Source organism: Mycteria americana, chromosome 5 (assembly GCF_035582795.1).
Source record: "Mycteria americana isolate JAX WOST 10 ecotype Jacksonville Zoo and Gardens chromosome 5, USCA_MyAme_1.0, whole genome shotgun sequence".
Lineage (NCBI taxonomy): Eukaryota > Metazoa > Chordata > Aves > Ciconiiformes > Ciconiidae > Mycteria > Mycteria americana.
Window position 1 is genome coordinate 60138261 of NC_134369.1, and position 19641 is coordinate 60157901.

The 19641-nt window shown below is 47.2% G+C and overlaps 1 protein-coding gene across 6 annotated transcripts in view; it reads left to right on the forward strand.

Annotated features, from left to right (window-relative positions):
* CYP46A1 (cytochrome P450 family 46 subfamily A member 1) overlaps positions 1-19641 on the forward strand; it is a 25885-nt gene continuing 6244 nt past the window's right edge. For 2 of the 6 annotated variants that reach the window (XR_012775965.1, XR_012775964.1), the window contains exons 1-15: positions 1-206; positions 3727-3804; positions 4103-4184; positions 4736-4809; positions 5491-5577; positions 6266-6404; positions 7016-7126; positions 7921-8077; positions 8408-8470; positions 9588-9660; positions 10112-10196; positions 12059-12169; positions 12430-12518; positions 13426-13492; positions 14108-14344. Coding sequence is in view for 1 of the 6 variants with exons in the window: in XM_075503568.1 (XP_075359683.1) it covers positions 79-206; positions 3727-3804; positions 4103-4184; positions 4736-4809; positions 5491-5577; positions 6266-6404; positions 7016-7126; positions 7921-8077; positions 8408-8470; positions 9588-9660; positions 10112-10196; positions 12059-12169; positions 12430-12518; positions 13426-13492; positions 14108-14269 (1506 nt within the window). In the remaining 5 variants the exon portion in view is untranslated. Of the gene's footprint in view, positions 207-2671; positions 2748-3726; positions 3805-4102; positions 4185-4334; positions 4663-4735; positions 4810-5490; positions 5578-6265; positions 6405-7015; positions 7127-7920; positions 8078-8407; positions 8471-9587; positions 9661-10111; positions 10197-12058; positions 12170-12429; positions 12519-13425; positions 13493-14107; positions 18003-19641 lie in introns of those variants that run through there. The other 4 variants (XR_012775963.1, XM_075503568.1, XR_012775966.1 and 1 more) reach the window with 4 other exon arrangements.

The following is a 19641-nucleotide window of genomic DNA, read 5'->3' on the forward strand; positions in this document are numbered from 1 at the left end:
CTCTACCGGCCGCGCAGGCCGCTGGCTGCCCGGGGAGGGGGACGGTGGCGCTGGCAGCCGCCCGCCCGCCCGCGAGCGATGGAGGCGCTGGGGGCCGCGGCGCTGCTCGGCCTGGCCCTCTGCCTCCCGGCCTTCGGCCTGTACTGCTGCTACGTGAAATACGTCCACGCGAAATACGACCACGTCCCCGGCGCCCCGCGGGAGAGGTAAGGGGCAGGCGAGGCAGGGCCGCGGTAAGGAGATGGGGACCCGCGGTGGGTTTTTCAGGCGCCTGCAGCGCGTTTCTCGCCGTCGGCGTTAGCCCCGACTCCCGTTCCCGTGGCTGGCCGGAGCGGTGGACCTTGCACCCTGGCTGGTCTCGCTGCCAGGCTGGAGCAGTGAGAAAATGTCAGAGCGGAAAATAAACGCTCCTGGTGGGACGGGCCAGGACCTTGCTGGCGTGGGCAAGGGCAACGCAACGGCGAGGAGGTCAGGCTGGCTGGGAACAGCGCACGTGTGTGCCCGCTTCCCGGGGATGGCCGGCACCGTCGGGCATCGCCGGAGATCCCACCGCCCTGCTCGGCAGCACTGCCTGGCTGGCTTGGGCTGGCGGGGTGGGGTGTGCTGGCCTACATCTCCCTGGCTGGTCGCCTCAAGGTGGCCGCAGCAGCACGAAACAAGCGGTTCAGAGTTGCCCATCCGAGCTGTGCGTTTGCTTATGATGCCAAAGAGGGACCTGACCGGCGGCACCAGCCGTGCAGGAGGGGCTCTCTGCGCTGGACCGGCACAGCCTGCCATCCCGCACAGCTCCGAGAGGCACGCTGACACTAACTCCACCAGGCACCTTCCCTGCTCTCCCTCGTGAGCTAGGTGTTGGATTTCTGCCAAAAAAAAAATGTCATAAGTGATAAAGGGCAGTGAGAAGGCTCCTAGCAGGCAGTGGCAGCGCTGTCACAAGGAGACACGGTTCTTCCAGGAGTGTGTGGGCTTCCCGTGCAACCTCACCTTTGGGTGCATGTGCCCTCCATAACGTGCCACGGGAAGAGGCACTGCACCGGCACTCTCTTACACAGCCCCACACGGACACCAACCTTGACTGCCTAACTGCGTTTTACTTGTGTAATCAGGGTCAGATACTAAGGTTAGAGAGAGGATGGATCTTGTCATACCTGAACCTGCTTGTCCTTACGTTAATTTTGAGGTGTGAAGTAACACTCCAGAGTAATGGCAGCTTGAGTAACCCTGTGGCTGTTTTTCTGTTCCTTCAGGGTTTGTGGCTTGATGTTGGTGATCAGCCTAGGATCCTTCCCAAGAAGGTTTCTCGTACTGGTATGTCTAGGTGGAAGCTTGTATATCATGCAAGCCCACAGTACTTGACAGCTTTTCAAAAGTATAAATTGTCAGGGACAGTCCAAAACCCCCATTTCAGTACCTGTTGCACAAACACTTCCACTCCTAAATGTCCAAGGTAAGGAAAATCAAATACCTCCAGCTCTGAGATCATTTATTAAAAAACCCCCCAAAAAAGTAAAGCTGGGTGCTGTGTGTGATGGTGGTCTCCCTGGTACAAGAAAGGCATTGACAAACTGGGGCAAGTCCAGTGGAGGGGCAGCCAGGATGCCCAGGAGGCCGAGAGCTGGGCTTGCTTTGGGTGGAGAAGCAGCCGCTGAAGGGCGGAGGCGTTCCACTGGCTGTTTTCAGCTACCTCATGGGTGGCTATGAGAACATGGGGCCAGACTCTCCTTGGAGCTGCAGAACGAGGGACAAAGGGCAATGAGCACAAGTTGCTTCAAGGGAAATCCCAGTTAGGTGTAAGGCAGAACACCTTCGCCATGAGGGTGCTCAAACGCTGGCACAAGTGACTGGGTGAGGGCCTGAGCCATGTAACGTAGCTCTGACCTTGACTGGCCTGGAGCAGGGGACTGGACCGGTGGCCTCCAGAGGTCCTTGCCAACCCATATTACTCTGAAATGGGATTCATCCAAATCTAAACACTTCTCAGCTGAGACTGTATCTGGCAAACTGGAGAAGAGCAGCACCAGAAGCAAAGGCTGGCTCGTGTCCAGCTTGCTGCCCACTGCAACCATCCCTCAGGTTGTGGTCAGCAGATCTGCTTGCCAGCCAGCCCACAGCCTGTATTGTTTCGAGGTGTTACTCTGTCCCAGATGCATGACTTTCCCTTTGCCCTTGGCTCTTTCCCTTTGATAAAAGCTTAAGAAAGCCTTGGTTTAGGATGAAGTGCAACAGGATCTTATCAAAACCTCAGACTTTGTGTAAGGTCTTATGGCTGCATGATGACAAGATTACATTAACGCCCTTGATTTCCTGGGCTGATTTATTTTATCAGAACTAACACAGCACATCTCTAAAGGAGACTTGTGCAGGACAGGCTGGAAAAATGAGTCCTAGTGGCTTTGTGTGGTTTTTACTGTATGGATGGCTTACCTGTGAAGAGAGGAGGTCATCTCTTCAAAGGTTTGCTTCATATTAAAGATTTCATAGCAAGAAATGGGCCAAAGAGATTTCTTTGCAAACGCGTTTTCAGATGATAGTGTCACATAGTTATGTATCCCAAACCAAGCCCTTGCTTAGTTTTTTTCATAGCTTGCAGTAAGTAATTGGGACTTCTCATTAGCGGGTGAATGTTTTAGGCCTGTTGTAACACCTGACTTAATTAGATAGTGATGGGACAGGGGATGAAAAATGTCTATTAGGATTCATGTGACACAAGAGGAGCCATGAGTGGGACCTTGCTTCATGCACTGCAGGTAGAGTGGTTTCTGGAGCTTTAGCTAACACAGGACTCGTGTCGTATTTGGGGCTTTCACATCTTTTTGGAGTTCCGTTACAATGAAGGAGTCAAACAAGTGAAGGATTAAAACTTTCTGTAGATGTTGGGTAACTTTGTTGAGTGCTTGTTATTTTAAGCACCTCCCGGTTCCAACAGAAATAAAATAAGAGCCTGTTTTTCCCCTATAGCTTGTTTATACTGAAAAGGATGATAGCATGGCTGTCTGTCTTTCAAATGGAAAGCAGATCTCAAGCGCAGCTTGCTTCATTTAGAGAGGAGCGTGGCCAAATCTTCCTTCAGATGTATGCAAAGCCAGTGGTAATTCACCACTCGCAGCCAAAGGAAAGAATTGATCTCTAACTTTTTAATGCAGCTATTGTATTTGAAGAGTTAACCCTTTTTATTAATTTCTGCAATTTCCATATTAACCAGTGATTATCTTTCTATCCTCTTTTTTTCATCATTTGAGGTGACATGGCTTTAGACAGAAGGAGACCGTTCCTAATTTTACTCCGTTTAACTCCATTGACAGAACCGAAGTTATGCTTATCAGGACTGAGCATGTATTAAAGAATATTTAATGCAAATGTCTGTTGCACGTACAGAAACGTAATAGTTGCGGCGGAGATTCAGTCAGCTAGGCAAAGAGCAAAGCAGTTTGCTGGAAGCTCCCACCCAAAGCCAAACATCTCCTATAATACAGCAGCAAAAAAGACCTTGTGCCACGTCTTTGCACTGGTCTCCCTGGCTGCACGAGTGCACCAGCCTCACCCTGGTCCCCAGCTGACCCACGTGAGGGCTGGGCATTGGCACAGCTAGGTGCTATTTTTACCTTTCCTTTCAAGGAGGAAAACGTGAGCAACACTCTTATTGCATCACCGAGCAACAAGGATTGCAATCCATACAAAACCCTGTGTTGGCATCCTCGTGACACTCTTAACCTTCATTTTCTGCAGCTTTTTATTTGGACATCTGCCAATCTTGTGGAGAATGCTGAGGAAACAGGAGTTTATGCATGATCTCTTCCTGCAGTGGTAAGTTGAGACACATCAGTAACATCAAATGGGGTAGCCCTGTAGCACAAATTGGGAAATCAAGGCATAGAGGCCCTGAATTACATATTTAGCATCATTCAGAAGGTCAGTAGAGGAGCTAGAGAGAGCGCGCTGATCTTTCTCTTAATGGCTTTATTTGCTGAAGGCTGCAGTAGTTCCCAGTACATGCTGCTTTGGTTCTTTGAGGTTATTAGGTCTGAACTGTTACATGTTGGTGTTTGTACCATAATTCTCTTTTTTTTTTTTTTTTTTTTTTCCTTCCCTTCTCTTCTTGTAGGGCAGAGAAATATGGACCTATTGTACGGCTTAATGCCTTTCACAGAGTCACAGTAATGATTCTGAGTCCTGAAGGAGTGAAGGTACTGCCAAATAAAGCCAAATCGACAGTGGGGATCGGCCCGTCCCTCCAGAAGGAGAGGCGGTGCCTGATGTTCAGGACAGCACAGTGCAGCCAGTCTGTGCCTGCGGAAAGGGTGGCTCTGGCCGGGTTAGGAGGGTGAGGTGCTCCGCTCTCCAGGCTGTCCTGATTTATTTTCTTCCTTGATAAGTTGATTTACTTTGTTACCTTTATTTAAACAGCAGATAGAGCAAGCATCCACCATTTCTGAAAAGCAGACTCTCTGCAAGAGCTTAATATCTCAACTGAGTGAGGCACAAGGGACTGAATTTCTTCCTCTAAATCTTTGCAATAAGCACAGAGTGAGATTTCGGGTCATTGGGCAAAAAATGGTAGAGGCATGCAAAACAAGCTAACAGCACGGGAACTGGGGAATCAGGGCACACCAAATAATTCATCTAGTCTTCAGACTATTGCTACAGGAGGAGAAGAGTGAATGTGTGAGTGGCTTTTTATATTTTGTCTGGGAAACGGATTGCACTCAGTATCCACTGACCTGAGATTTGATTTTAGGAGTTCTTGATGTCACCACAGTACCCAAAGGATCGGCTGGTGTATGGTCGTATCTTCAACATATTTGGTGAGAGGTAGGTGAAACCCATCTGAAACCATTGTGATCTGAAAATAAGTGAAAGATAAATAATGTCACAGGCATGACACTTACTTTGACTCAGAATCCCAACCTTAGCGTTGGGATTAATGGCTAATTCCAGACATATGTAATCAACATGTACCTACTAAATTATGTGTCAAGTCAAATGTCTTCCCAGTCAGGGAAGAGGTTATGCTGGATTTTTTTTACCTTGATCATATTTTTTTTTTCCCCTGTGGATGTTCAGTTAGTCTCAGAATAGTTTGCTCAAGACCACCATCAAACTTCTCACTTAGATTTTAGAGCACTGAATTATTCCTTAATGCATGGGAGCTTCCAGCTCCTAAGCTCAATAACAAAAAAAGGGGATTTTTCTCTGTTAGCCTGAAGCTTTTAAAAATATAATAATCCAGTTGTTATATTAATTATTTGCATAACAGCTGTAATGTACCAGCATCTTATTGGACTCAGCAGTCCACACCTACCAGGCAAAAAGTATCTGCAGTTCGGTCGTCGTCCACAGTGATGCAACAACTGTGTACTCAAAGCAGCACAGTACTCCCTGCACATAGGAAAAAACCAAGAAAGTAGATGTGGAAGAGTTATCTTTGTGACTACATGGGGTTCGGCTGGCTCCCTTGCTCAAAACTGTTCTCCTTGTTTTCCTAAATGCTAGGTTTCTAGGGAATGGCTTGGTAACTGTTTGCAACCATGAGCATTGGCACAAGCAGCGGAAGATAATGGATCCATCTTTCAGCCGAAAGTAAGGCATATATCTCTGGAATGATCCAGCTGTTGTTTCTACTGTATTTTCATGATTCTCCCTGTCATTGATCTGTTATTTGATATTTAGAAAGAGAGAAAACCCATTTAGTGCCAAAATCATGTTTTACTTCAGAGTCCAACACACCATTTCCATGACAAGTACAATTGGACCAGACTTCCCATGGGGCAGTGACACCCATATGAGCTCAGCGATGGCAGAAAGGTCCCAGGGTTGTGTATCCAGGAGTGTGGTGATGGCTGCCTTATCCTGTTGGAAGACAGACCTCGGGGATTTGAAGTGGGCAAGCCTCATCATTCACCTGCCCGAGTGATTCCCTATGGGAGATACGGCATGGTTGATGAGTAGGGGGTTGTCTGGTTTGCTTGTGTGTGCCTCGATGCATTGCATTTAGGGTCTGAAGATACAGTCCGTTTGCCTCGGCATGCACAGGCCAAAGCCCTTTGCCATGACAGCCATTGTTTACATGGCAGGATGGAGTGGGGCTGCTCTAAGAAGAATTAGCTCATTTTATCTGTTTGCTTTTTAAAGTATTAAGGAAAATTTATTATAAATTAAAAAAACAAAAATCCTTTACAACTTGCAATGGAAAATAATGAAGATAATTTTGCCTGAGCAAAGGTGTCCTCTCCAGAGTCCCCATCGCTCGTTTTTATTAATTGTTCAGCTACCTGATTGGTCTGATGGAAACTTTTAATGAAAAAGCAGAGGAGCTGATGGAGAAGCTAGAGGAAAAGGCAGATGGAAAAAAAGAGTTTAGCATGCTGACGATGATGAACCGGGTGACTATGGATATCATTGCAAAGGTACCAGCTGTCTGCTTTCTTGTTTCCTCTGCGCCTGGCAGAAAGGAATGGAAGTAACGGGTACCGGCAGCAGGACGGGATCAGGAGCCAGAGCCAGGGAATAAGACCTTTACCCAGCAGTGCCAGAAGAGCTGAAGGACTAATTGTGCCACTTCCATTCGGGCTGAGCCATAGCAAGGGGCAGTTAGGAAAGGGTCTGCACAGCCTAGGTGTGGCCTGCAGGATGGGGACCCGTTGCAAAAGCCCTTACAGCCTCATACCTCCCACCGCTCCGTGCCAAAAGGGGCACACGGGTGCTTGTTCACGTGCGGACGTTGTATTATTATCATTATATGTCAGCGTGAAGTCTGCCTTATGCTGGCTTTTCCCTTCTCTGTGCAAAACAGTTTGGGATGAATGGAATGTAATAGTAAATTATTAATCTCCCCAGATAAGGAGGAAGCATAATGTCGATATTACCCTTCCCTCGCAGCCTCCTGCAAGGCAGGATCTAGCCTGAGGTATTTTTAGGGGAAAAGGCAGTGGTGTGAGGCTGTCCTGCTCTTTCACCCCAGCTCCAGGGAGCCAGGAAGATGCAGCGAGTTGCTGCCTTTTTCTTTCCTGCTCCTCAGGTAGCCTTTGGCTTGGAATTAAACGCGCTGAGCGATGACCAGACGCCTTTCCCGCACGCTGTGACCATGGTTTTGGAGGGAATGACCAAGGCGCGCATCCCCCTCGTGCAGGTCTGTAGGCACCTCACTTCAGTCCTCTCTCCTCGCATCCAGCTGGAGCCCCTGGTCCTGCACAGGTGGGCCAGAGCTGTGCGACGTCTATGTATGATGGTGAAAGGGTCATCAGTAGCTCTTTCCCTCCAATGTGCATTGAGATAAAATTAATTAGTGCTTTAAAACACTTGCAAAATTAACATTAACTTTTAATGCTTCCTTTCTGTCTTTCTGCCTTCTCTTCCCCCATGCATGTGTCGTCTTCTCATATGGTTTTATACTTTCACACCCATCACTGCAAAAATTGAGATTTTTGCCATTTGTTCAAGAAGGATGGCAGCCTTCACTCAAGGTAGAAGAAATTTGAACTTTCTTACCATAAAAAAATTTATATTTTCGACCAAAATTCATATACAAGGAAATTATGGATGTAATCTGAAGTACTTAAATGAAAAATCATTCCACAGTTTCTCATGAAAGCTGTAGTTCAGGCTTTTAGAGCTCCTGTTTTCCTTTTTTGGCCCAGAGGTGAGATTCTGTATCGCATGCTGCAGTCTCTCTCTGGGGCGAGGGGAGGAATTTTGCTCACAGTGCTCTGACAAGGCAGGACATCAGCATGCCCAGATTGGAGTGTTTCTCATTTCAGCCCAAACCCTTCACCTTGGGGACATTCACTTTGTTCTGTGGAGAGCAGACATTTTTGTGATGAATGTCATTTTGCAGAAAACAAGGTGCTCACTTGAAAAATAACACTGGAAATATTTTTTTTACCAGCAAAAGGAATAAAATGACTAAAGAAATTCTGTATTCAGTACACGCCAGGGAAACAGAAGCTGGTAAAGGAGGTCAAGGAGAGCGTGAGGCTGCTGCGGCGTGTGGGGAAGGAGTGCATTGACCAGAGGAGAGAGGCCATCCAGAATGGGAAGGAAGCCACACTGGATATTCTTACACAGATACTGAAAGGAGATGGTAGGGGACATGTTGTTGTTGGAGTTAATTTGTCTGTGGCATGTTTTGCCATGAGATCTGGGGAGGCTTATTTTGGGGATCTGAACTTTGATCCTCTGATGTCTTCAGGAGGGTTTTTTCCCACTGAAGATAGTGAGAGTTGCTTTGAAAATTCCCTGTTTCTTTGTATTCGATCAAATATTGGTTGCAAGTGACCGCTGAGCTGCCCACTCAGCCTCCCCTCCCCATGCCACCTCAGACAAAATGTGCCAAACATGGCGGAGCATTCTGGCTGTTCCAGCTGGGGCATGGGGACGTTTTCTAATCTTGTTTGCTTTTCTCTCTTGACAGCTCTGGAGGAAACTAGAGATGATGAAAACATTGTGGATAACTTTATCACTTTCTTTGTTGCGGGTTGGTAGCTGTTTTAACGCTTGAATATGTCATGTGGGAAGCTGTACTCATTCTTGGGCCATCTACAGTGTCATGATTAATGTCCTTGTTCACTCCGTGTGATGCTGCTGTAACCAGGAGTCACTTGGTTGGAAGACAGCAGTATTACACTGGTGCAGGACCAGCTGGGTGAATTCTGAAGAGAACCCTTAGTTTTCTCATAGGCAAATGATACGTTATCCTCCTTCGGTCATATCAACACAGCAAATAACGCCAGGCCAGTGGTTTCCAACCAGCGGTGCAGAGGGCAGCACTGCCTGCTGGGGTGCAGGGCTATTCCTCACGGGGTTCTGGCCCTTCTTCCAGATCCTGCTAAACCTCACTGAAAGCATCTTCAACATATTCCACGTGTCTTCATGTCACCTCACCCACATGATTAAATGCCATTCTTGCCTTACGAGCGTTAGTCAATGCTTGGTAGGAGAGGGCACTGTCAAGCCTATCAGAAAAAGCGGGCCGAGACGATATGTGAGGTAAACAACGTAGAAAGATCAGTCTTGCAAGTCAATAGGATTTAGGTTCCTAAGCAGGTGAGGTCAAAACACTGTTCTTTCACAAGAAAGACGTTATTGCAACAAATACATCTGTGTAGAAGTCCGTTTTCTATAATGCTTTAAAATAATACGTATGCCTATCCATGGAAAAATGAAAACTATCTGCATAAAGCAGATATTTCAAAGAAAGACGGTTAGAAGCTCTGTTTTCCCTCAAAACCAGTAAATCCTTGCTTCTTGGCAGAACCATGTGTCCCATAATATGACAAGGCAAATATTGAACCTCACCAGCCCTTCTGTTAGGGAGCTCATAACCAGTAGGTGCCATATGCAGCCACTGCAGCTTTGAGTTGAGGAAGATGGCTCCTATCTTTACCATCTATGTCTTATTCTTGTCACTCTTGAAAGCTCCTTACGTAGAATTTACATCCCTTTTAGTGTTTCCTTTAATTTCTAGCATACTTGAAATGAAACATTCGGGGCCTGATGTTTAAAGTTTCCTGTTCACAGTCACACTAGTAGACCATCTTTGTACCATGTTATTATTTCATACTAACCTTTAAACATACTTTTGATGTTGTTAGGTCATGAAACCACTGCCAATCAGTTGTCATTTACAGTAATGGCACTGGCTCAGCATCCTGAAATACTGGAAAGGTATGTGTGCTCCAACTTGCAAACCCAGCTTCCTGTTAATTTCAAGGTGAACTTAATTATAAGGATTATTAAAAAGCTAGGATCAATTCCCAATAAATTCTAGCCTCCCTTCCAAAATAAGCAGTTTCATAATCTCAATATATCTAAAATTTTTAAAAAGCTTTGACGGAATTGGAATAATTCATCTTAAGTGATTTTTTTTTTTTTTTTTTTCAAAGCCTTTATACAAAGCTGGTCCTGAGTCCTGCCTGATTCAGCTGCATTGTACACACATTGCTCCATCCTGATATGAGGCACAAGTTCAGGCAGGCTGGCTGGGAATCAGTAGGCATTTTGCCTGAGGGTGGGAGTCAAAGTCCAACTCAGTGTCTGGAAAGTAAAAAATGTAATTTGTCAACTTGCCTAGCAAGAAATGAGCGTCTGCAACTAACATTTTTTAATTTAACTGCAGGCTTCAGGCCGAAGTGGATGAAGTTCTTGGTGCCAAGAGAGACATTGACTATGAGGATCTTGGCAAACTCACCTACTTATCTCAGGTACTGTATGAGTGAGGTAAAATACCGGTCGGAGCTGTTTGGTAGCACTCCTGCCGTCTCATGGGACTGCCAAGAGGAGCCCCACGCTTTTAAAACTTTAAGAGCAATGCCAGTATTTGATCCTGACAGCGTTTGTCTCCAGAGAGTCAGCAAGCGGGTACCTTGAGCCATCTGCAGCAGCCCAGCCTTGCTGGGAAGGATGCTCCTTGAATTTCTTTCCAAAATTCCATGATTCCTTCACTGCTTTCTTTAATTATTACCAAGCTGGAAGCTAGAGCAGAGTTGCTTAATCCCTACCTATTTAAGCCAAAACCATAGCTGTATTTTAAGAAAGGTTTGCAACTTCAAGCCCAACCTGTGCATGATTCCCAGTTGCTTCCCAAACTCACAGCTCTATTTTTGTTTGATTATTGTTAAAGCATTTCCAGCTATGATCTCATCATGCACCATAAACTCAGCAGGATTTGAGGACATCCAAAAATAATGGCTATATTTTGCAATTTCAATTTTTTATTTTTCAGTCTTGAAACCCTCTTCAGTCACTTGGGGGGGGGGGGGGTGATACTAAAAGAGGTCTTGTGTATAGAAATGCTGGCTGGTAATGAACTGCAAAGCCAGGGCTTGGCTACTCACCAGCGTTTGTGTTGCGTATGCTTTTTCACAAGATGGGGGACACCAGTAGCCCTCAGGAGAGGCTGAATCACAGTCCTGGTAGCTATTCTCCCTGCTTAAATTCCCTGTGATTTTAGTAGTCTGCCATGATCGCTTTTCTCTTAAAGTGCCCTGTCGAGGTGGGTGATGGTGTTTTACCATTTACCACATCCCATCCCACAAATCACTGTGATTTGACAGCGGATAGATTTCAAAGGTGTATTTTTCATAAGGAAAAGGCATCTCTATGTGATTACAGAAATCAGCGGGTTTCTTTAGGCCTCTCCAAACACCATCACAATTATACCCCTCCAATTAGGACGAGGTATCTAAGCCTTTCAGCTTTAGGACAGATCACATGAGAGCCTCTCAAAGCAGATCGTTTATTTAACAGAACAAGCTTGGATCTGTACAACCAAAATCACAGTCACCCTTGGTCAGAGCCAGTCCATCACTGGAATATCAGAGACCATGGGACTCCTTTCCTGTCACTCAGGCAATTCTGAATCCTTTTGTCCACGCTTCTTTTTCTTTAATCCACTCGTGCATACACACCATTAATTGCATTTGCGGTGCGATGCTAATGTGCACTGTTAATTAGGTTTCACTTTGATGAAATAAGCCATTCTTACAGCTCACTGCCACCAAAAGAAACGGTCTCATTCAATTTTTTCTCACTGTTCCCTATTCATTTTCCTTTGCCAGGTTGTTTTTTGTCATTTTGGTGCTCTGACCTGGCTCAGCTCCCTGAGCAGCAGAAGCAGGACAAAGGCAGGAGCGGGAGTGCAGTGCTGAGAATGGGAGGTGGGAGCAACCACCCATCCGCGTGGCATCTGGTGCCGAGAATGGCTCATCGGGGGCATGAGACTTCACTCTTAGATACTGTCTTTGAATTTGCTTCCCAGTACTTTTTCACTTAGTTGTTGACCTGACTTGAGGTGTTAGATCTGTTCAATGCATGGTATCTCTTGTGGGTTTTGCTTCTTTTTCTCTGTATTTTACCAGTCATAAGAAAGAACCAGGCCCGAAGGAGCTGACTTAGCCATATATTTTGGCCACAGGAGTCCAAGGCAGATACACCAACATCTGTTCCACAAGTCAAAATCTCCCATTTAGCCAAAGTGAAAGGCCATAGGGAGGTAATTACTTTTATTTCCGCTTCCTACACACTGTATTAACTAACTGACGGTTTGTGCTTTTCGCTGATGCAGGTTTTGAAGGAATCACTGCGGCTGTACCCACCTGTCCCAGGGACAGTACGCTGGATGGAGAAGGAGCACATCATCGATGGCATCAGAATTCCTGCAAAGACGACGCTCGTTGTGAGTCCCATCCACCATCAGCAGCTTTTAGCTGCTACAGTCGATCCAAATGTGATGGATCTGTGTATCAGAGGGCCAAAACACTCCCTGGGTATATTTCCACTGGCCTCTCTGAAATTTTGGGCAAAACTGGGGTATGAATTGGGATTCTGGGTTGTTTTTTCTTGGGGAGTGGAAGGCAGTAATGGTTTTGTACCTGTGACAGCAAAGAGGCATTTTCAGTGTGCTGCTACTAACGCAAATAAACTCTTTCTTGACAGTTCAGCACTTATATAATGGGAAGGATGGAAAGGTATTTCAAGGATCCACTCACTTTCAATCCAGACCGATTTAGCAAAGATGCACCTAAGTGAGTTTCTTTTTAGTCCCAGGTTATTAAAGATGTAATACGGAACCATTACAGGAAGAGATTTCAAGGGGGGGGAAAAGTAGAATAAAACCATTTTTCTGTTCCAGCATGAGTAATGCTAAATCCTTACCCAAATGCAAATAGAGAGCAACAATGTGCAGCTTTTGTTCAGAATTTCTTTAGACCACATGATACTTTACAAAAAAGACCAATACTAATGTTATTTAATGTTTATATTGAGGTCAAAGCTTTGGGCCAAAACCAGGTTGAATATTTGCCTTAGTGCAGTACAAACATTTAATGCGTGGCAGCCCTGGCCCCAGGAAGCTCAAAGTGTCCCCACATTAGAGAGGGGACAAGGGGCTGAGAGACGGAAGGTGCTGTTCAGCCGTGTGGGCAGGCAGCCTAAGCCGTATCTACATCAGTAGGCTGGAGTGCGATGGGAGGTATCAGTGACCTAAATAGTTGGTGCTGATCCCTGCATCTACTTTGTGAGTCAGGGGTTTTACTTCAGCCTAGAGTTAGTCTGGTCTTCTGGGAACAAACGCCCCCTCACTCACGTGGTTCAGAGCTGCCCAAAGGGGCAATAATCAGGTGGATCGTTACGTCCCTGTGATGGGCTGGAGAGCATTTAAATTATGCTTGACATTCAGCTTTGAAATAAGGTTTGCATGCAACAAAACAGCTCTCTGAGCTGAGCCATATACTAAGTGGAGATGACGAGGAAACTTGCTTCAGAGCTATATTGCTGCTCTGAACCAAAAAAATGTTAATTTGGAGATTGTCTTAACAAGTCAGCTAGGTAAGGTGGTAGTTAGACTATTTCCTTGCTGTTGTGATGAAATATTTGCTTGCTTCCTTATAACCAAGCTGTCAGAGTGACAGTTTTGAACATTTTTCTTTGTAGGCCATATTACTGCTATTTTCCATTCTCTCTGGGACCCCGATCCTGCATCGGGCAGGTGTTTGCACAGGTAAGCAGAGGCCTGGAACGACACTTCATTAGCGAGCGCTGGGCCAGCTCAGGGTGTGCTGGCTGTGGCTGGTGGTGGGGGACCAAAGGCCATGCTCTTAGGGACCATCCCATGGCTGCAGCTGGCAGAGTCAAGGCAGGGAAAACATCAGCTGGCAGAAGGGCGCAAGCCAGGACTGGCTCTGAGAAGGTGAGGAGGGGACTGCGTGGATGGGAGGAATAATTTAATGAAGTATGAGTACCTAAGCATGGCAGAGAGCATTTCAGAAGGACAGTAGGAAGCCAGCTCTTCAGGTCTGTGCCTTGAGTTCATCTAAGCAGCAGTGCTCAAAATCTTCATGTTAAAGTGCTTGGTTTTACCTCTGATTTCCAAAATGGGATTAACACATGAACACAGGGACAGATCTTAGTGCCTGTCAGTTGTCTGCAAATCCAGGAAGCCCCAGGCAACTCTTCTTCCTGCCCAAACTCAGCCAGCTGCCTTAAGAGAGTAACATTTAACTTCTAAATCTCTGTATTGACAAAACAGCATGACATAATTGCACTGACTTTAAGTAGCTGCAGTCCAAGCTGTATTTGCTGTCACTGACGATGACTTTGCTTTTCTTCTTAACAGATGGAGGCGAAAGTGGTGATGGCAAAATTGCTGCAGAGGTTTGAATTCCAGCTGGTACCAGGGCAGAGTTTTAAACTCTTGGATGCTGGAACCTTAAGGCCACTAGATGGAGTAATGTGTAAATTAAAGCCAAGGAGCCTGGCAAGAGGCTGCCAGGTGTGACTAGTCGGGGAGGGGAGCATGGCATGGTAGTAGTAGCATTTCTTCTGGTTTTGAAGATCTTCACACTAATCAAAGGTTAGTTTTTGCAGGCCCCTTTAGAGGATTACTAGACTGCAATGTTTCCTGGCCTTTCTCATGATTTACTGAAGAAAACCTTAGGAGAGTCACTTTAGTGAGCATCTTTGATCTGGAAGCGTACCTGGAATTGCAAAGCCTGTTATTTTTTGGGGGGACTGTTTGGTTCTCTCCAGACTTGGAAAAGAACATCCTTTCACTGGAGTATCCCTGGAGCTCCACACAAACCTACACTCAAATCCCAGCTGATAGTTTCCACTAAGTTTACTTATGACACAACATGATCTAAGTAAGCCCTTGTTTGAGGAGTTTCCTACTTGCACAATGAAATCAAAATTTAATAGAACACAAGATTTGGGCTGAACTTGGGAAGAGAAGTTTGGAGCTATTCTCTTGGTCAAAGCAATTTTCCCATCCTTGCTCTACATGAGAAGAATGATTGATAGGAGCAGTCTGAAACAAAAATCAGACTGGCCACACTTTTCCCTGTTGCTTCTGCCTCATTTTTCTTCAGTTTTTCTTACTTTTCTTCCAGTATTATTCAGAGTGGAAATTCACAATCCATGCTGTAGAAAGGGGCTCTCCTGCTGCCTCCTACCCTTCTCCACAGCCTGTGCTCATTCTCCTGAGACACTGTTCTTTTGGGGACATCTTGCTGGGTTTATTTTAACTTGGATCATTTTCCCCAGCTGGCTCACTGTGAAGCTACACGAATGCTTGGACCAGACAGTCTAGTAGGTACAACAGGGTTAGAAGTAAGTGCCTGGAACCAAATGCTGCTTAAAATGATATTGCTACTGAAGAAATGCATCTGCAACTTGAGCCAGAGGCAGGAGAAGGTCCTGCACCCCCTTCTTCTGCAGGTGTGCCAAAATTGCTCACTGCGTGCAGGCTTGCAGCCTGGCTCTGCTAGGGAAAAAAATGATCATGTGAAAATGCCACCTTCCAGAAATACGTGGATACCTAATCTGAGTTTGGGCCTCATCTATCATGAAATAGAGGGAATTCAAGACATTTGATGCTGCCACTGTTATGTCTTACCTTTTTCAGTTGAAAGGGCAAGAACACAGTCTGTACACTGTGAAGTTCCTGTGGTGGTTTCCACACTAGGAGAGTAACATCCCAGAGCTTTCCCTGGCTCTGCTCCTGTTGTCCACTGTCTCATTCAGTGCAGCAGTGGGATAAGCAGGCCAGTAAGGTTGATGCAGCTTTTGATAACATAAGCAATGCTATACAATGTATTAATATGACTTATACCGAGAGGTACCAATACTTGTATTGCTAGGGAAGGTTTAGTCCATCTGTTGGTAGATAGCTCTTCAGTCCCTAGCGCTGGAGATCTGCTTATATCCTCCCAGACATTAATAAAATCTCGATGGGAAAACAGGACTCTCCAGCTGGACGTGTGTTCCTGGGAGCTGACGTGGTCAGGAGTGGGATGCTCGATGCCAGTTGGGCTGGATGTGCTGGTGGCATAACAAAAGGCTGAATCCTGAGAAAATGTCAAAGGGAGGGAAGTGTCTCAGCGGTGTAGGGAGTGGTGGGGGAAGCTGTGAACAGCACATAGACAGCTCGACAGACATGCTTGCAAATCGTGCTGTGGAGATGCGAGACGTCACCGTGCCAGCTCTCCGCTCTGCCCTACTAATGAATGAGTTGAGATGCATTAGTCACACAAACGTATTCCCTTCTGCTACCTCTGCAATGGGAACAGACACCGAGGAGGGCTCAAGGGGAATGGTAGTATGTTTAAAACCCTGCAGCGAGTTTTGTCAGACCTCATCTGCCCGAGCCGGAGCTTCCTGCCTGCTCTGTGCTTGCCCTCCTCAGAGGATGCTCTTGCTGCTCTCTCTGTGAGCCCAAATGCCATCCAGCTCACCGAGGACTGCTGATACAGGCCTTTCTCCTGTTCTTACATCCAAGGGCTCTTGCCAGACTGTTGCCTGTCAATGCTGATCGCTTTCCAGCAGATGGCAAGCTCTCCTTGTCGACGCACCCAACAGGAGCACCATCCCTCAGCCTTGGCTGCTCCTTCTCTGCCCTGGCTCCTCCAGGGGTAGATGATGCCCTGTGATGTTGTGCGAACACGCTGCAGTGTCCTCACGGTTTCGTCCTGCACCCCCAGCCAGGAGGTGATCCCTTGTCCACCAAAAAAAAAGCAGCAGGTCCAGGAAAGCTGCTCCCTAGGGGGCTGGGTGCCAGCTGGGTGCCAGCACAGGCTCTGCCAAACCTTTTTGAGAAACTTTGGGCCAGAAGTGCCTAGGGAGACACAGCTGTGCCTGCCATGGTCTATAAAAAGACCTAGGGTCTGTAGCTTTCTTGGACATCACAGAAAAGGACAGTTTCTCCTTATTCTGGGGAGGAGAATCACATTATTTCCCTTCTGGGGCGAGCAATCGTTATCTGCACCAAGCACTCTGCTAGGGATCGTGGACGGTAAGGCAAAAAAGCAGAGCAAGGTCTGTCTCCCCCATGCGCTTCCCAGCTGCTTGTAGGAAAGTATCATACCTGCAGCTAATGTTTTTCTTATCCTTTTCCTGGGGCTCTTGGGCAAAGCAAAGAAAACTCTGGAAATGGCTGGTGGGGTGATTTTTCCCTGGGTGCCACCCTGGCGGGGCCCAGCGCAGCCCTGTGGGGCGTGCCTGGAGGCTGGATGCAAAAAGGTTTCTCAGTTGACATGGAACTGCAAAGCCAGGCTCCTCAGGGTGGCTCCTGCCCCTGCACCCTGCAGGTAGGAGCCTGCCCTCCAGCAGCTCCTCTTGCTTTCGCCCTGCCCCAGATGTGCACGCTTGCAGACGGACAGGAACTCCTTGGAGCAGCCAGAAGCTCAGCTGGCAGGAGTCAAGGTAAGCAGCTGCCCCCAAAGGTGGGGGCACTGGTGGCAACACTCACTCCCAGGAGTCTTTATCAGAGGTGCCTCAGTCTTCCTCCTGTTCTGATGGATGGCTGCTGCAGGGTTCTTTGATTCCCCTCCCAGACCTATAAACTCTTTGCCTCCCTCTTCTGGATTGATGCCCAGGACTTTCATGTATGTGCTCAGAGCGAGGACTTCCCTCTAGGATTTCTCCCCAGGTTTTCTATGCTAACCCAAGAGCTTGATCTTATCCCTTTATATCAGTGTCATAAATAAGAACCAGGGAAAATGCTGCTGCCTAGAGCTCTTGAGACAGGAGGGAACCAGGTAGGGGACATGCACCCAGAGGATCCTCTGTCTTTCAGAGGAAGGCAAATTCCTTCCTGGCTGGCATGGGAGAAGGGGATCCTTTCTCACCCCCGCTAGTCAGAAGCACAGGAGACTCCCAGTTTGCATCTACACCTCCTGTACAGAGTCACCTACATTTCCAGAGAGGAGCCCAGCTAGCATTAGTGCTGGGAGGGAAGTGGAAAAATCACCACAATTTTGCGTGAGAGGAATCTCCTCCTAGCCCTTGCAGGAAGCCAGGAGAAGCTCAGAAGCACGGGATTCAATCACAGTCATTGCAATTATAGCACAACCTGATATGTTCTGAACAGTGGACAGCCTTCTGCTCCATCTATAGCCTCTGGGGGAATGAATGTAGGTAAGAAAGCGTAAGATACTGTCCTCTATTGCTGGAGCCAGGTATGCAGAGCAGGAATTGGGATATTTTGTTCCCTTTCAGGCTCATCTAGCCAGCCATGGCCAGCCCCTAGTTGCTTTCTTCACCGCAGCAGCTTTAGAGCACTGTGCTAGGGTTGTGCAGCACATCTAATCACCGTATCTTCAGAAAACCTGGTGCTCCTAGGATGTGGTGGGCCTAGTGCCCACACAGGATAACTATACATGCATTTGCACTCAGTGGGTTATATGATGAGAGCTGTGACAGGAGGCCTTCCCTGGATGTCAGCAACATCTGCTATTGAGACAAGACAATCACAAAGCAGGTGTCCACAACACGTACCCAACCCATCTCCTCCACACAGCGCTCACATGCTGCAAAGGCAATAACGTCAGGCAGAGACCTCCTGCTGCTGCGTTACAAGAGAGGGATGGGATGGGATGGGATGGGATGGGATGGGATGGGACGTACTAGGTCCAGCAGGACTGTTGCACCTCCTCTCAATTTTCCCCCAAATTGCAACATCTTGTGTTCTCCTGGACTTAGGAACAAAAGAAGCGCTTTTAGAGGAGGAATAACATTTCCTTGCGGAGGCAGTGGGTCTGCTGCTCTTCACTCCTTCAATGATATCAGAGACAAGGGAGGCACCAGCGGGGTGGGGGAACTGCCCACAATGGGACACTGAAATCCTGTCAGCACCTCAGGTCATTTTAAGGTTTCTCCATCTTGCTGCCCATGCCAATGCTTTGATCTGCTCTGCAGGACACTTGATGACATTATTTGTAATTAATCACTGCCTGTCTGTCTTGTGGTGAGGTTTGGAGGCTGCACCCAGGTGACACTGAAGCCGAAGGGGGGGGCCTTTACTCTGTTTTACTCCCTGTGACCTCAGTTTCTTGCTGTAGACTCACAGCCCCTCAGCTGCGCGTACTGCGAGTCAGGGAGGCTCAGAAAATGGAAAATAAAATGACATAAAGAGGTCAAAGCTAGCAGGCTCCGAAAACTTTCTACAGTGCCTTCCCTTCTCACATAGGACCTCCATGTGAAATGTTTGGTGGCAAGCCCTGCCCCGTTCACCATGCCCACGTGTGCCCGTGCACAGGACCACGCAAGGTAGCAAGTATTTTTTGTCTGTCTCTGAATTGGTAGTGATGGGTGTTTAACAAAACGGGAACTACTGACTCGGGTATTTCCTGTTCAAGCCCTGACCCGTTTCCTGGCCTTGTCCTGCTCCGCTATCTCAGCAGGCTCTGGGGTGGACGTGGTCAAAGCTATTTGCCATCCACTGTGGTGGGCAGCTAGACTCCTCCCTGATGGCAGTTTGCTCTATGTTCAGCACTTCTTTGCTCCCTCCCAGGGCCTATGACACACACGAGCTCTGCTCTGAACGTCTCCAATGGTTTTGTACCCTCAGAACAAACCATCTTCTGATCCTCCTGGTCCAGCCAGCAAAGGCCCCCAGAGCTCCTGGGAGCGAGACAGCGCTCAGGAGCAGGACCTCCATCTCTTCTCAAGGACTGATACTGTTTCCCCCTCTCTCTTCAAAACACTTAGGTGACATCTATATTAACGAAGGAAATATGCCCTGGACCTTTCCCTGGCGCTGAGGCAGACTGGCACAGAACAGCTGTGTCTATTGAGCTCTCTTATCCTTCAAAATATGGTGACCGTGTGCAACCTACGTATCAGGAACGGTCTCTGGCACATCTTGACTCCCAG